General features: G+C 61.4%; 1 protein-coding gene across 2 annotated transcripts in view; it reads right to left on the bottom strand.

Annotated features, from left to right (window-relative positions):
* OSBP2 (oxysterol binding protein 2) overlaps positions 1-16,888 on the bottom strand; it is a 120,394-nt gene that overhangs the window by 5,595 nt on the left and 97,911 nt on the right. For both annotated transcript variants that reach the window (XM_040251114.1, XM_040251115.1), the window contains 9 exons: positions 8,462-8,654; positions 7,925-8,039; positions 6,822-6,870; positions 6,515-6,661; positions 5,542-5,787; positions 3,557-3,677; positions 3,274-3,377; positions 3,107-3,202; positions 2,842-3,026 (listed from right to left, as the gene is read on the bottom strand). In XM_040251114.1, coding sequence (XP_040107048.1) covers positions 2,842-3,026; positions 3,107-3,202; positions 3,274-3,377; positions 3,557-3,677; positions 5,542-5,787; positions 6,515-6,661; positions 6,822-6,870; positions 7,925-8,039; positions 8,462-8,654 — 1,256 coding nt within the window. The remainder of the gene's footprint in view (positions 1-2,841; positions 3,027-3,106; positions 3,203-3,273; positions 3,378-3,556; positions 3,678-5,541; positions 5,788-6,514; positions 6,662-6,821; positions 6,871-7,924; positions 8,040-8,461; positions 8,655-16,888) is intronic.

Raw genomic sequence — 16,888 nt, 5'->3', positions numbered from 1 at the left:
CGCCTCGCGTGTAACTTCAGTCCGCGTCGCGTGTAGCTTCAGTCCGCGTCGCGTGTAGCTTCAGGCCGCCTCGCGTGTAACTTCAGGCCGCCTCGCGTGTAACTTCAGTCCGCCTCGCGTGTAACTTCAGTCCGCCTCGCGTGTAACTTCAGGCCGCCTCGCGTGTAGCTTCAGGCCGCCTCCCGTAGGCTGGTCTGCGCGCCGCCCTCTGCCGCGTCGCGTGAAACTTCAGGCCGCCTCGCATGGACTGCCCCGCGCGCCTCCCCCTGTGCTGAGGCTCTCCTTTGGGTTCAGTGCGCAGTTGAGTTCCACATACGCCCCGTGTATGTTCGAAAAGAAGCGTGATGTCTGTGGCAGCCATAACTATATGTATATCCTGTGGCTTTTTGCTCTCCGTTTTGTTGGGCTGTGTTTCCCCATTTAACTCTAAGCGAGAGAGAGGAGCGCACTGAAACCTGTCTTCCATTGGGGGGTTACCCACTTCTCCCTTCACGGTCAGCATGCGTTTCGCGTATTTTTGAGGCATAATGTTGGTGTCATGCGTACTGTTTATATCTTCCCAAAGCACCCAACTTTTATCATGTAGCAACTCTTCCATTCCTGATAATGCTTCTGCCTGTTTTTACCTGACTCATAGTTTTTTTGGTTAGTGTTTTCATGATATATTTATCTTTTACTTTCAATCTTTGCCCATCTTTATACTTTGGATATTTCTTAGAAGGTGCATGCATCTGGATTTTTAAAAATTGAGTCAATATTTTGCTTTGCAACTAGTGTTTCATCTATATATTATGCTTTCTGTGTTAACTATTTTTATTTGCCTTTTTAAAAAAAATAAGTGATTTAAAAATCTTCTATCGGTCTCCGCCTTCACATTCCTTGGTGTCCTTTGTCTCTCCAAACCCCATTGTGTTCACATCATCTACACTCTTTAATTCTGAATTATTGTGGGAATATTTGCTCTTTTCTTTGGTCTTAGTAATTACTTTAAAAAAATTCACACAATCTTTTATTTCATGAACTGTACTGTAGCACCTTCTGGATCTTTCCCTTCCTTTTAAAGTTATATCCAGTACTGTTTCCTTTGTGGGTTTTTGTGTGCCAGACCTTTTGGGGCTGTTCACCTGAGATTTTTTTTTTTTTTTTTTAAATCACAGCCTCATATTTGAATGGTTGCTCGACTGGACAGAAACTTTTACCTTCTAATTTCATTCCCTTCATTACTTTGAAAATATTACTCCAACATTGGGTGTTAAAAAAATCTGATGTCAATTTGATTTTTCATTCTCTACTGAAATCTTCTCTGTTGGGAAGCTATTAGAATTTTCTCCTTGGTATTCTTAGTTTTAAGTATAGTATGAACTAGGCAGAAGTTTTTCTTTATTTTTTGTTTCTGGGACTCTAATGGGCCCTTTAAACCCAAGGTCTTTCATGTCTTCATTTTTATACGGGGAAATTTATCTCCATTATTTCTTTTAACTATTTCTCGCTCCTTTCCATTTTTCTTTCTTTTCCTTTCCTTCCGGGACTCCAGGTAGGCATTGATTTCATGGCTAACCTAGAAAGTGCAGCATGTCTAGTTGACATAGTCAGAAGTCACTGTGCCTCTTGGACCTCCTCTCGGGTAGCAGAAAGGCCTTTGAAAATTTTCCTTCTAGTTAATCCTTTTCTGGGCTTCCCTGGTGGCTTAGAGGGTAAAGAATTCACCTGCAATGCGGGAGACCTGGGTTTGATCCCTAGGTTGGGAAGATCCCCTGGAGAAGGGAACCAGCTATCCGCTCCAGTGTTCTGCGCTGGAGAATTTCATGGACTGAGGAGTGCAGTTGTATTTACTGTTTAGATTTTGAACTTCATAAGAGGTTCTTATTTCTTCACTGTTCACGTAGGTTTGGCTCCTCACTTCACACATCTTGGTTTTTCCATCTGGGAGCTCTGTCCTTTAGTGCAGGTCTGCTGGTGGCAGAAGGAGTCGTTTGAAAATGCCTGTTTCAGCTTCAGTCTGTAAAGATGTTCTTGCCAGGTGTGCAACTAATTCTAAGATGGCAGGGAGTCTTTCTGCACATGGAAGATTTCATTTTACTTTTTTCAAGCTTGTGTGACATTGCCAATGAGGAGATGTCTGTCTGCTGTTCCTTGGAAAGTAAAGTCTTTCAGAAATCTAGCTACTTAATATTTTCTCTGAGCTAGTTTTACCATTTCATTGTATAGATTTAGATGTGGGAAATTCTTTGCTGCTCTCTCTTCTGGACTCTGACCTGCCTGCTGGACCCTGCTCTCAAACTCCCCATCCTCCCCAAACCTCCCCAGGGACCCTGCACTGCCCATCCCCACTGCATTCGGCAGGCATCCACGCTGGGTCCCCAGGTGCCCAGCCTTCTCACTCTAGCTTCTTGTCTTTTTCAGGGTTTGTCTCTTTATCTGAAGATTTTGGTTATTTCTTCTGACCTGTAGCCAGTCAGTGGGTTCGCTCTATTAACCCTTTCTGTGGAGTTCTCAAGTTCAGTCACTTTATTTTTGTTTTGTAGAATTTGCTTCCTTTCCTTTGGTCAGCTGCGCCACTGTTTACAGCCTCCTGTTTGCTGTGCTTCCTGTCGTGTCTGTGTTCCTGCTGTGGCCCGTGGGGCCTGCCCGAGTCTCTGTGAAGGACTGGGTACTGCCCGGCACACTGTGCCACGCGGGATTCCAGCTGGGCGTCTGCCCCTTCCACGGGGACAGAGCACGCTTCCCACATGGCTGGGCAGTCGCCTCCACTCGCCCCTGTGCCCCACCCTGCCGCCCGCGCCTGGCCCTGCGGCCCGCTTGCCCCTGTGCCCCCACGCCTGGCCCCACGGCCCCACTCACGGCAGCGGGTGCTTCTTCCACAGCAGCTTGGCCGGCAGCGTCTGGTAGACCGTTTTCTGCTTCCCGTCTGAGCTGGGGCTGCTGGGGCTGCTTTGCACAATCTTGGCGCACTCCATCTGCTCGTCCCAGGAGCCTGACAGCACATAGTGGGCCTTGCCCTGGCTGTCACTCACCACTCCTGTCACCTGTGGGCATTGGCAGGGCTGGTGTGGGCACGTGCCCCGCCCCAGGGTCCCCCAAGACTCGGAGAGGCGGCCGTGCTCACCTTCCGGGCCACTTCTTTGGAGAAATAGCTGTAGGGCAGGAACTTCAGCTGGCACCGGTCCTTTGTCTTATGGTTCACAATCTCAATGTCCCCTGTCTGGATAGGGAGGGGTGCTCAGTGGCTGCTGCCTGCCCGGGCCAGTGGCCCTCCCTGGGGCACCCCCTGACCTGGTCAATCCAGAGCTTGCCCACGATGATGTTATGTACAGTCGAGGTGCTTTTCCTCCACACGTAGTGATTGCCACTGGCCTGGAACTCTAAGTGGATAGCACCTGGAAGCCAGACACAGGGTCAGAGGTCATAGCCTGCCAAGCTGGGTCCCAGCCAACCTGCCCCACCACCCATGATCCTGGGGTCCTGAGGACCAGAAGAAGCGTTTGTAGAGACTGGGGACAGGGCGCAGGCCAGGGGGAATCCAGGAGGCCCAGCGCGTCTTTCTGCCCCTGCTCACCTAGCGGCATGATGGAGAGGTATTTCCCCCGGAACTTGCTGGCGATGGTGATCTCCTGCCAGAGGCTCCAGCCATGCTTGGAGAACACGTAGTGCGCGGCGGACGGTGGGTGGTGGCTCACCTGAGACCAGGCCCACGGGTCGCGAGTGTCTGTGGACATGGCCCAGGCCCCTCCCCAACCAGCTGGGGACAGATGCACGGGGGGCCCTTGACCCCCCAGAAAGAAGAACCACACGGCAAGGGCGTGGCAGTGGGAGCAGCCTGGTTAGGGGAGGCAGGCCAGGCGCCTCACCACCGCAGGCCTGAGCCAGGGGCCCAGGGGTCTCCACACCTGGCTTGGGCTGAGGGGCGGGGTGGCAACGGGGTGAACAAGTGAGCGTGGTGGGCTCTGGGGGGCCTTCGGGCCACTCTCTGGTCGCGCTGCGCATGTCTGCAGAGGCCTCATCTGCTGCGCTGTGCTGCACCGAGGCGGCCCAGACCAGGAGTCCCCTGGCCAGCCCGCTCCTGCCCCAGCCCGATGGCAGCGCCGCCTGCTTGGCCTGCCACGCACCGGGCACCCTGACTGTGTCTCTGTGAGGACACCGCATCCACCGCATCAGCGTTCCTGCACCTGGTCCTTCTCGTCTCTGTGGCTCCCAGTCACAGAGCTGGGGTGAAGGCCCTCCTGTCTTGAGGCCACCTGGAGTGGCAGCTGTGGGCTCAGCCCTCCCCCAGAGGCTCCTGACACTCCCCACAGTTGCACCCCCACTGCCTTCCACAGCCCAGACCTGCCAGCCGCTCCTGGGTGACGAGTGAGCCGCCAGGGTCCCCACTGGAGCCCACCCCCACAAACTCAGGATGTGACCATGAGCCCTGGAGCTCTGCTCGGCCACCGCCTCGGACAGATGACCGCGTCCGTCCAGCGCTCACACCAAATGCCTGGCTCCTCTTCTCACGCTCCTCCTCTAATCCTTAGCAAATCCTGGCTGTTTTTCAAAACAGCATCCAGAGTCCGCCCTGCCTCCAGCCGCCCTGCTCCACCCTTACACGCTGCACTCTCCCTATGGCAGTGGGGGGGCTCCCCATAAAACGGCCTCCTCTACCTCCAGTGACTCCTCCACACAGAAAAAAGCCAGAAGCCTCCTGCTGCCCGCCCCCTTCTCTCTGGCCTCAGCAGCTGTCTCTCCTCCACTCTGTCAGCTAAGCTGCTCCCAGACCACCCCTCTTCCTATAAGAGCCAGAACCATCCATTCACACAGTATCTATCCCCGTCCCGGCCCATGAGACCCCTCAGCGCAAGCACCTCCTGGTCCATGGTGGGCATGGCTCAGCTCTGTTCCGCTCAGGAACCCTGGTCATCGCCGCCACCTTCCCCAGCCCTGCTCCTTACAGCCACCCCTCCTGAAGGTGCCTCTGCTCGACCTCCGACCTCCCCTGGTCCGGCTTCCCACAGCCCCACACGGCAGGCCGAACATGCCCTTGAAACCAGCCACTGGGCTGCAGACTGGCAGCGTCCTGACTCATCCCTGGGCCCGCAGCAGCGGCTGACTCAGGGCAGAAGTTCAGCGGCAGCCCGACCCGGTCTGTCCTGGCTGCCTTGCCCCCCAGCATGCAGTGCTGCGTCGCTGGAACTGCCCTTCTGCAGACAAGGATGCCAGGGTGGGGCCTGGGGATCGTCACCCCCAGCCTCCGCCATCGCTGACCGCAGCCCACGGGGTGCAGGCCTTCAGCTCAGTGGAGACCCCAGCAGCTCTAGCCCCCTGGCTCCCTGACAGCCCCCTGGCTCCCTGACAGCCCCCTGCAGACGCCTCTGCCCCACTGCTCCTGGCCGCAAGGGGCCTCCTTCCCCCAGCACTCCTCCCACGTGGCCCCCCCCAGGGGAGCCTGTACCCCATGGGAGACCCAGCCGCCTGACCGGACCCTGGCCTGATGGCCCCCGGGGTCAGTCCGTGTCCCGTCTGTCTGACCCTGACCTCTGGCCCGGCTGGAGTGGGCATGGGCCTCACCTGCTCGCAGAGGGAGCGCAGGCCCATGTCATCGAGACGGTCCAGCTCGAAGGTCTCGCCCAGCATAGGGTTGAAGGGCTTGGCGATGCGGTGCACAGTGGTGGAGTAGGAAGACACGGAGAAGGCGGCCACCAGGCACATCTGCTCCACCGCGCTGCTGCAGCGCGCCGCCGCATCCAGCAGGCGGTGGTACTCCAGGTCCTCCGTCAGCCGCTGGAGCATGGACAGCGGCTCATTGAAGTTCACCTGTGGGCGGGTGGGGGGTCGGTCCGGGGTCTGCACGGACCTGGGGCCATCACCGCAGCCTTGCTCTGCTCCTGTCCAGGGACGTCACCGCTCAGACCACCGTCACCAGGAGGCTCCTCCTCTGCCGCCCTGCCTGCCCTCGCCCGCCTCTGTTTTCTCCGGGTCGTCTCCACGGTCCGACCTGCGGCCCTGGCAGAGCTGTGAGGTTTACCTTTAGTCTCCCCTCCCAGGATGCAGGCGCCGCGGCAGTGACGCCTAGGAGTCAGGGGGCGAGCAAGCGAGTGGACGACGTCGGTCCACCTTGTGTTCTGAGCCGTCACACAGCTCTCTGCCCTGGGTCACAGGGCGAAACCAAGTCCGACCTGGAGCCCCGGCTCCCCTCTGTGGGGAGGCCGCTGTGGTCGGCAGCCCGCGGTGACCTCGCTGGGGTGGGGCCCCAGGGCAGCCTGGCTCAGAGAGGGCAGGCCCACTCGGCCCACACCCAGCCCAGCCCTGCTGGGGCAGGCGGCGGTCCATGAGCCCCTCTTCTGATCAGCAGAGCCCCTCCCTGGCTCCTTCCCCGAGTCCGAGACCTCCGCCCTGGGGGAACGTCAGCAGCACCGAAGGACACGACTCAGTAATGCGATACATGCTCGAGTGTGCCATTAAAATGACACCAGGGCTGCGTGCACTTCCCATGGGCTGCTGCGCCCCTCTGGGCATGAGCACAGCCCCTCAGGGCCCCTACCGGCATGGGGATCTTGGAGAGCTCCCGGCCGATGCAGTTCTTCATGATGCTCCAGAGATTAAGGCTGTAGTTGGGCTTGTCAGGGATGCGGACACGCCTCTTGACTTTGGGGGGCCCCTGGGGCACAAGCGAGGTGCCATCCAGCACCTGCCAGAGAAGTGGAGTTCACCCGTCAGAGGCCAGTGCCGGCTGGCACATTGCTGGGGGGAGGGGCAGGCTCTGCCTGGGCTGAGATGAAGGCCCCCCGAGGGGCCTGAGGTCAAAGTGCCGGCCTCCCTGCTTCCCCCGCCAGGGTCCCCTCACTCACGCTGTCTGTGGTCCATTCCACGGAGCCCGTAGTCCCTGCCTCAGTTTTCCTGTGGGAAACACAAAGAAGCCCAGTTGTTTACAAATCCCAAGGCCTCCTGGGGGCCTGACCCACTTCTATCCAGCCCCCTGGGCAGCCATAATTTTAAAAACTTTGTTTCAAATATTATTGGGAAAGGAAGATGACTCTGAGTTGGAAATACTCTGCTGAGCCAACCATAAAGTCTCTGAGGGGTAAGAGGACTCCAAACCAGGCCTCTCCCCAGAAGAAGCCAGGACAGGGAGGTGGTGAGACGCGCTGGTCCACGAAGGCAAAGGAGGAGCGGCCACAGGTTCTCATGGGCCCCCTCCTGCCTGGCTGGGTTTCGAGGGGCCAGGGACGGCCGCCTGGGGTGGGGCAGTGTCACAGACGTGGGTCTGGGGCTACCGGGAAGCCAGACGCACACGGGGACCGGCAGGGAGCCGGTGGTGGGCAGGGGGCCGCGGTTCTGTGCAGAGGCAGCTCCTCCCCAGGTCAAGGTTGGGGCCCCCATGCCAACCAGCGCAGCACCCCCTGGGTGTCAGGACCTGAGGCGCCCTGGCGAGAGTGAGCGGCCCTGGCGAAGCCCGTGCCCTAAGCCCATGAAGCCCGCGCTCCTGCCCCACGCGCTCCCTGCCCACAGCCCCGCCTCCCTCTGCTCCTCCACCCACGTCCTGCCAGCTCGCCACACGCCTGGCTGTGTCCTGAGGCCCCGAGACTCGCAGCATGGCTGTCAGCTGTCCCGGTTGCTACTAACGTGTTTAGACAGATCCTTTCTGAAAGAGCTGGCTTTTACGAGAAATGAAGCAAAAGCTTTGAGGTGGAGAATGAGAGGCTTCCTGTCTCCGGCTCTGGAATGCTGCCACAGAGCACCCCGACCCTGTGCGGCTCTGCGGCAGGGCCGCGCCCTGTCTGCCGTTTAAAATCCCCGTACAAACGCCACCTGGGTATTTCTGATTTAAGGAAGAGCAGAACCTAATATAAGCAAAACCAGCATCTGGAGCAAGACTGAGAAGAAACCCCCAGTGCAGAGAGCCGGAGGCGCGCGGCGGAGGCCAGCCCGGGAGCGGCTGTCCGGGGCCCACCCGTCCGCGCTGGGCTCGGTGGTCACGGTGATGAAGGACGCGGCGTCTTCCATGGCGTCGAAGTACTCGGTGTCATCGTCCTCACTGTCCTCAGCTTTGCTGGTGAAGAGGCTTCCTAGAGACACACACCGCGCTGCCTCAGCCGGCAGCCGCAGCCTCCCGCCCCCTGGCCCTGGGGAATGCAGAGCCGCCCTGCTCCCTTCCCCGGAATGCGCTTCCCTCTCAGCCTCCTGCCCAGGGAGCCTCCCTCCTTCTGGAAGCTTCCCCCATCTCCCAAAATGCTGGCCAGAGGCCCAGCTTCCCTTTCCCGGGGCACCTGTGACCTCCGAGCCCCAGGTTAGGTAGGCAGCCACCTGGCACCCAGGAGGCCCGGCCACGGGTTCATCTTTGGAGCCTGTGCCCGTCGTGGGAGTGCAGGGGCATGGGCGGGCACCAGGTGTGGGCAGGAGCGGTGCGTGCCCGGGGGGCCACGGAAGCCGAGCCAGCTGGCAGAGGGGACGCCAAGGGAGCAGGGCAGGTGGCTGGGCGCCCACTCACCCTCGCTGAAGCTCTTGCTGGGGCTGGCGGCCCGGCCAGGGGCGCTGCGGAAGGCGCGCTCGAGGCTGTTGTGCTGCTTGGCCAGCTGCTCGATAGTCTCCTCTAGGTGGACACGCTGCTCCTGCTCATAGTGCAGGGCTCGCTGCCATTTCCGGCTGTGCGCCTCCGCTAGTTCCAGGAAGTCCCTGCAGGCCTGGCAGGGCGGTGGGGCGGGGGGGGGGCCGTGAGCAGAGAGGGAGGCCCCGGGGGGCCATCCCCAGAGGGCTCAGAAACAGCCGCACTGCCCCCTGCGCCTGTCATGGGGTCAGGAGACCCCAGATTTCTCGGAGCCAGCCTGGCGTCCACCCTGGTTGGCAGCCCACACTTGAGACACCCTTCGAGAGCAGCAAGCTGGTGCGGCCAGCAGCAGCCAACGCTCTGGGTGTTTCTCAGGGCGAGGCCCCAGCTCTCAGCTGCCACAGCTTCTCTGTATGCGGGTCCCAGCTGGAACCAGCACACTCCTGGCAGCCCAGGCCAGACACTGACTTAGGTGAGAGGGAAGGAAAGCCACCTGCTTTCTGCTGCACTGCCTGGCCCGGAGCTAAAGTGTCTTGTTCGGCAAAGGAGAAGTGAAGTCGCTCAGTTGGGTCCAACTGTCTGCAACCCCATGGACTGTAGCCTGCCAGGCTCCTCCATCCATGGGATTCTCCAGGCAAGAGTAATGGAGTGGGTTGCCATTTCCTTCTCCAGGGGATCTTCCCCACCCAGGGATGGAACCCGGGTCTCCCGTACACAGGCAGAGGCTTTACCGTCTGAGCCACCGCGGAAGCCCCCAGTTCCAGCAGAGGAACTGGGACTCAGAATTTTGTACCGAGTTAGCACACAGTCAGTTACCACAAGTTCCGTTCAGACTTGTGGCCCCCTATGACATCCAGATTCTGTTCAGCCTGCTGGGTCCACAGGTGGTTCTGGCACCCGCTGAGGAAGCAGGGGATGGTCATTCTGCCCCCATCACCACAGTGGAGAGGAGGGTCCGGGCCTCTCTTGTCCCTGGAGGGCAAAGAGTTCCAAGCCGGACACCTCTGGACTTGCCCTTTCTGGACCCCTCTAACGTGGTCAGAAGGGACACTGGCTCCCAGCCCAAGTGGCATTGGTGGTCCCAGGCCGCCACCCTCCCCAGCCACTGCGCTCCATGAACATGGCACTTGGCCCCTCCCCGCGGGTTAGAGCTGAGTCCTGCAGGGAGAAAGGCACAGGGGCCACGCAGCACGACCTGAAGGGCTGCTGGGAGGAGCCAGGGGGCAACGCGCAGCTCAGGGCCAGGGAGCACTTGACGGACACCCTCTTCGTGAAGGTCAGCCCCGAGCACACACCTGCACCTTGCCCGGGCTCAGCCGGCTCTCCCGCCCCACCAGGAGCCGTGCCCCCAGCGGAGGCAGCCTGGCCCGTAGAACAGGCCCTGGCCTGGGGTTCCAGAGGGCCGGCTGCTCAGCTGGCCCCGCCCACTGCCCCTTAACAAGCCTTTCACAGGCACCTTCCCTCCGTTACCCCATCTCCTCTCACCACCACCCCCACCACCCACAGTGGTTAGGGCTCCCCTCAAGGAAACCAGCAAAGGGTGAGAGATCAGAGTGGGAATGCCCGGTTCCTGCACGGGCCACTCAGCTTCTGCGAGTGCACGTCCTGTCCGGGAACCCCAACAGGAATGCCCCGCAGACCCCACACTCGTGAGCCCCTGTCCCCGCTCGCCCAGCAGAGTCCTCAAGGTGGAAGGAGAGGGACTGTCCCTGTCTGACAAAAGAGGAAACAGGCTCAGTCCCCAGCAGCTCCCCTGCAAGGCTCTGGGGAGTGGGTGTGCTCAGGGGCCCCTGCCCTCCGTGGCAGGTCTGATCCCTGCCTGGCCACACCGAAGCCACTGTAACTCGCTTCTCCAGCGGGGCCGGGATTTGTGACAGGTGTCCCGACACGGGCTGGGGGAGGGAGAGACTCGTGGGGAAGGGAAGAAAGCTGCTTATGTGCTCAGCAGGCTCTGGAGGTGAAAGGCTGCAGCCCGGCTCTTGCAGGCCTGGGGCTCAGTGGGCTCTGTAAGGCTCACCCCCTGGACTGGAGCTGCAGCCACGCACTACCGCATGACCCGGGGGCCCGCTCCAGGCCCAGCCCTCCTGCTCCCGAGTTTGTGACCTGGAGCCAAGCCTCCCACCCTGGGTCCCCCAGCTTCGCCCCTGCCCTGCCCCTCCTACAGTAAACCTCAGGGTAGGGGCCCTGACAGCAGCGCTGACCACCCCCGCAGGGGCCAGACCGGCAGGCACCTCTCTCCTGGGTCTGCCCTGGCAGGTTAAGAGGCAGCAGAGGGGTGGGGGGGCCGAGCACCCCTCAGAAACGTCCCCCACGCTTACAGGAGCCCCAGCACCCCAGGTCCTTAACCCAGAGCTCAGCCCACCCCGGGGAGCTGCCAGCCTTCGGTGACCTGAGCGCGCGCCACCCCGCCCCTGCTGACCCCAAGCGCGGCCCCAGTGCCGCATCAGGTTAACTCCGGCCACCTGTTTGCCACCCGAGGAGGGAGCCCTAACTGCGGGGGTGCAGGTCCACTCTGCTGCTGGTCTGGGCGGCTCTCGGGCCACTGAGCTGGGTGTGTGGTGGTGTCAGAAACACCCCGGAGGCCTAGCATTGGCGGGTGGGGTGTGCCCTTGTCTCCTTGGGCCCACTGCTTCAGGGAAGACCCTTGCTGGGAGCTCCTAAGCCCCCAAAACTGAGGCCCAGGGAGCAGGGGCTGCCTAGGTCAAGAAGGGGCAAGCAGGACAGGATGCTGGGCCCCTGGGCAGCCCATCTTGGGTAGGGCGTGAAGGGGTCAGGGCTGAGCCGCGCGTGGAGCCCTGTTACGTGACACATACGTGACGGGTGTTCACAGTTTTCTGGTTCTTGGGGTCTGTGGGTGCCCTGCCCGGTGGCACATTGCCTGCCCCAGCGGACTGGCCTGGCAGCTCCACAACGGCCTCTGCCTAGGACTGCTCCGTGGCGCCTGCAGCCGTCACTCCCCACCAACCCAGCAGAGATCCTGCAGCCACCCCTCGAGTTTTAACATGGGTGGATGCTTCGCTTTTATATAACTCACAGCATTTAAAACAATACTTGTGAAAGAGCCACAAACAACAGTATGAAACAGCCTACATAATTCACACAGACTCGGAGAACTCCACATGGCCTGCGCTCCTTACCAGCAAAAGCGAGGAGGGGCGGATAATAAGGACCACTGCCCAGCACAGGGAACTCTACTCCGTGTCTTGTGACAACGTGGAACAGGATCGGAGAATGAATGAATGAGCGAGCCGTGTTGCTATACACCTCAGGTTAACGATGTAAATCAGTTTAGAAAAGGGGCTTCTCTGGTGGCCCAGTGGCTAAAATTTCACTCCCCCAATGCAGGGGGCCCCAAGTTTGATCTCTGGTCAGGGAAACGGCTCCTGCATGCTGCAACTAAAGAACCTGCATGCTGCAGCTAAGACCCAGAAGAGCCAAGGAGGGAAAGATGATTGCGGTATGAAGACGAATTAGGCTCCCTTCCTCCTCCTCTTGATGTCCATGAGGCTCTAAATACTCTAGACGACTGTTTTCTTGCCCAGCTTCTCTCAGACTTAGTCCTAGACCTCCTCCACACTCATCTGCGGGCCCCGTCCTTCCCCAACCCCCCTCCCACGTGGCCCCTGTGTCTTCCTCCCTCTCTCCAGCCCCACCACCCTCTGACGCCCCACAGGCTGGGGTAAGGGCTGTTGGCATCCTCACAAGCACCAAGGAACCACTGCAAGGGTGGTGAGGATGACCTGTGGCTCAGGGAGGCCAAGGGACCTGCTCAAGACCACAGGTTGTGCTCGTAGGACCAGGGTCCGAGTCCCCCTTGTCGAGCTGGACCCTTACGCCTGTACGGGTGCCCCTTGGGCTGGTGTGGCCCCCAGGGCCTCCCTGCAGTGGACCCGGGCTCCTTGGGACGCTGCCCACCTGGACCCTGAAGTGGAGGCTGTTGCTGACACAGCCAGGGCTGCCCGCCAAAACCCCGGCGCACCCCGCCTCACCGCCTCTGAAGGACAGGCTGACGTGGAGCCACAGAGGCGCAGGGAGTCCAGGGCCGCCTGGACCGACGCCAGGGGTCAGGGGTGGGCGGCGTCTACAGGTGACAGGAGCCCGCGCCTTTGCCGCCCCGAGCTGCCTACCTGGCGTCCGTCCCCAGAGGCAGCGGTTTCCCCTGAGGCTGCTGCCCTTCCCCGGGCCCCATCCTGGCTGGCGTAGAGGGAGCAGGGGCTGGTCCGGCCCCGCTGCCCAGAATGCTGAGCTGCGCTCGCTAAGCTGGATTAGGCCTGGGGCCCGGTGATGGGCAGGCAGCTGGGGGTGGCTCCCGGCGGCCCTGGGAGGGCCTGGCTGACCCTGGCCGTGAGCACAGTCACATCTCATCCCGCCCCCCCGCCGGGGGCCTGGGGCCCGGCCCGGTCCGGGGGCAGCGCCCCAGGCCGCCGCAGAGCCCCCCACACTGCCCTGGGCCCACACCAGGGCCCTTCACGGCATCACCTTGCCGCCCACCCAGGGGCAGGCCTGTGAAGGTGGCTGAGGGCTGCCTACCTGGGGAGCCCATTGGGGCCCAAGGGAAACGGCTGCTGGTCATACCAGCAGGTGTCTCATGGGGCAGATGCCAAAGGTCTGGGCTGCGCCCCCAGCCCAGCCACACCCAGAGGAAGGAGGACGCGCACTAACGGCTTTTGTCCCCCCTAATCCTAATCCTCATCGCAGCCACAGCCTCCCTGCTCCCCACACCGGGGCGGGCAAGCAGGGCGCCGGGCCTCTGCACCCCTCTCCATGTGGCCCAGGGAGCCTCCCAAGGTCTGGGAGGGTCTGCAGAGCTGGGACCCCTGCTTGGGTCTGGCCTTCCCAGCAGCTGCTTGGTTTCCCTTCGGTCTCCTGTCTGGCCACAGCTGCCCCAGCTGGGCCATGAGGGCGCCGGGGAGTCTGTGAGTGTTGACTGGGTGGCCCTTGGAGCCCCAGGGGAGGTGAGCTCAAGGGCCGACGCCCAGGACCGGGTGGGGCAGGTGCCCTGTGCCACAGGGCCAGTTCGGACGGTCTCCAGCCCTTGACACCCAGCAGGTTCCGCTCGCCCGGCTCGCAGGGAGGATGGGGGAAGGGCCACGCCTCCCCTGCAGCAGCCAGGCCCCGCCCGGGCGCATGGCCCCGCGGCTGGCTCTCAGCCTTGGGCTCCCAGGTTGGCAGGTGGCCAGCCACCTTGCCACGTCGACCCTCCCGCGGCCCGCATCGTGTGGACTGGCCCCCACTGCTCTGTGGTACTAAAGGCGGCGAATAGGAGGAAATTCTGCTGAGTCAAAGGTTCCGTGAGTCCCTCTACATGGCCAGCAGCTCACGCCAGGTCTGGGGAGCTGCCTTCCCCTCCCACCCAGGAGCGGCAGGCTGGCCTCCGCGCTCGCCTCCCAACGGCGGGAAGGGACTGCCCAGGTCACGGGGGCCCCCAGGGGAGCAGCACAGCCATCCGGGCTCTGAGACTGAGAAGCCATGGTGGTGCCGAGCTCTCCAGGGGCCTGTGGCTCAGGACCAGATGTAGCCACACTGCACGCCCACCAGCCTCGCCGCCCCTCCGGGCCGAGCGGCTCCCGGGGCCAGGCCCCCCGCTCCTGTGGGCTTGGCTCAGCCCGGCTGCCATGCACACGGGCGAGCCCTCCCTGGACATGGAGGGCACTCACTCGTGGCCCTGCGGGGGCGGCTTCTCACTTCCGTCCATACTTTAAAGTAGCTCCTTCCAGACTCAAAATAGTTCACCCTTGTGGGCAGGAGCTGGTCCCATCTGGACGCCAGTTCCCCAACCGATTTTAGACGGTCCCGGAATCTATTTTTACTCCTCTCCCCAGGCCCCGAGTGAGTAAGCTGCTGGGAGCTAGGCAGCAGTCAGCTGGACGGGAGCCCGACCGCAGGCCCTGGAAGGACCCGGAGGGTGGCTCCACTTGGGTGGGTGCCAGGGGCCCCCAGCGCTCTCCAGACGGGGCTCAGAGCAGCCCCAGAGGGTCTCCAGCGAGAAAGGGCCCCTGCTGAGCAGCGCTGTTCCTCTGGCGCCCCACAGGCACGGCCCCGGCCCAGTGCACAGGGCTGCTGCCTCTGTTTCCACAGGCCTGTCCTGCTGCGGCGGTTTCCCCTCGCCATCCGCCTCCCCAGCGCCCAGCACATCTGCTCAGCCCGCCCTTGTTCTCAGCTCCCCCAGCTGGAGCTGGGACCCTGCCCCAGGTCCAGCTGTGCTGGTTGTGCCCAGTGTCCCAGCAGTCAGGGTCCGCAGCCCCCCGGTGGCCAGCTCTGCCCCAGGCAGCAGGGTGTGTCCCTTGTGGGCCGCTACCTTCCCTGGCAAACAAGGGACCCAGCGTGCAGGTCCGTCCTACTGGGCCCTCGTCAGGGGACTTGGTGGCCCCCGCCCCCCAGCTTCCTGCACCTCAACTGTCTTTGGTCTTTTGGGGGGCACACCCACCCCCAGCTCTGCTCACTTGTAGGCGGCCCTCACCCTGTTCCTGCCCAGCTTGGAGGGGCTGCACCAGGAGGGGGTCCCAGGCTGTCAGCCCACCAGGGGGCACCTCCACACTGGGGCTGCCCTCGCTCTGGGCCTTGCAGTAGCACCTGAATTATCCAAATGATGGTGACGAGGAAGCTGTAAGGACACCAACCTCGTGTGGCCGTTGCAGGGAGCAAACGATACCAGGAAGGAACCAGGGTGTCCTGGGCGCCTGCCATCACTGCCGGCCCCAAACCAGGGCATCTGCTTCACCACGCAGACAGGCTCGGGGGAAGAAGACAGGAGGGCGTTCTTTCAGCCCGTGGAAACTAACACCCAGCGATGCACTGGTGACGTGTTAATTCTGCCCTTCTCCGCCTCAGGCCCTGTCACGGAGCCACCGCTGTCACGCAGGGTGTGTCCTGGCGCTCTGGGGCGGCTGGCGGCCTCCACACCCAGGCCAGGGTTGGGGGTGCCCTGCACACACTTTGAGGCTCAGCCTAGGAACCCCACTCGTTCACAGCACTGTCAGGCTCCTCCTAAATGGCAGTCAGCAATGCCAGCACGGGCCCGCCTTTGATCAGTCTCATGAAATCGCTCACTAGGGAATTCTGCCAGACACGGAGTGGGTCACTCAGTCGCTCCTGCATTCGTTCACAAGCCTCTGCCCAACCCCGCTGTCTTTCTCTCTCGTTCACTGATGCTCCCACATGCCAGACTCTGTGCCACGCCTGGAAGTTACAGGGCTCCCGCAGCATGAGGAAGACTGTGTCCAATCCCTGCAGGCGCCCAGCTCAGCGAGGAGGACGGGCACGATGCTGGGGTAGAAAAGCCTGTGAAACAACAAGGTCCTCCCGCGTCAGCACCCTGGGTAAGCCACAGTGCAAGAGAACACAAAAGGAACGTTAATGTGTGCATGACGGAGGCACTGTGCTGGGCAGGAGATATTAGTGCAACATCCTAAATCAACTGTACTTCAATTACATAATTGTTAAAAGTCCCAGAGGTGCGTGGGCCTGCCGACCGGGCAGAGTGGGATAGGTGGGGTGAGGGTGGGCAGAGGGGGGATTCCCGCCCCTCCTGCCCCCAGGAGACCACAGGCTGGAGCAGGGGGCTCTGGAGTCTCAAGACCTGGGCTCTTATCCTCAGCAGCTGCCTCGGCCTCCCTACCGTATGCTGCTGAGTGGGCCAGGCGTGCAGAACGCCTCGTCGGCAGTGTGACCACGGGAAGTTGGTTCTCTTTCTGTCTGGCTCCCTGTGGGCCAGTGGTCCATCCCAGCCCCTGGCACCAGGGCTGAGCACCAGGACTGTGAGACGGGCCTGGGGGTAGCTGTTGGGCTTGTGGGTGGGCTAAGGGTGACCCTCCCGTGAGAAGAATGCATTTATGATCTGACGGCATAAAGCCCTGTTCCTATTTCTCCGCAGCCGGGCTGGGTCACGCCTCTGCAAGGCCAGGTGACCGGGGTGGTTCTGCACCCTGCTCTGGGCCTGGTCTGGGGGCAGAGCCCGCACTTTCTTACTGACGTGGCAGCTGAGGAAATGAGGCTCGGATGACTTTGTAGCAGGTTACTGAGATGTGGGCTACTTGGAACTTCTTTCCTGAGAGGTGAGGCCCAGTGCGACCGCAGTGTGGTGTCTTGGGCAGCCCCACTGGGCCACAGTTAGGGCCACAGGTAAGACCTGCACTTGGCCTTGAGGGGTACAGTGTCTGGTGGGGATCGGACATGGAAATGGCAGGCTAAGTACTGCTTGGCTGGCTCAGTGGTGCCCCCTGGCTGTGGTGATGTCCAGGGGCCTTGGAAAGATGAGCAGGGATCTGCCCAGCATCGGTGTGGAGGGGGAGGGATATTCTAGAAGACGCAGCACAGCAGAGGCAACACTGCAGTACCCCTGATGCAGAACCCCCAGCCTCCCGTTCCCTC

The sequence above is a fragment of the Oryx dammah genome, unplaced genomic scaffold (assembly GCF_014754425.2).
Source record: "Oryx dammah isolate SB20612 unplaced genomic scaffold, SCBI_Odam_1.1 HiC_scaffold_12, whole genome shotgun sequence".
Classification (NCBI taxonomy): Eukaryota; Metazoa; Chordata; class Mammalia; order Artiodactyla; family Bovidae; genus Oryx; species Oryx dammah.
The sequence above is the reverse complement of the archived record's forward strand: the minus strand, read 5'-3'. Positions and strand labels throughout refer to the sequence as shown.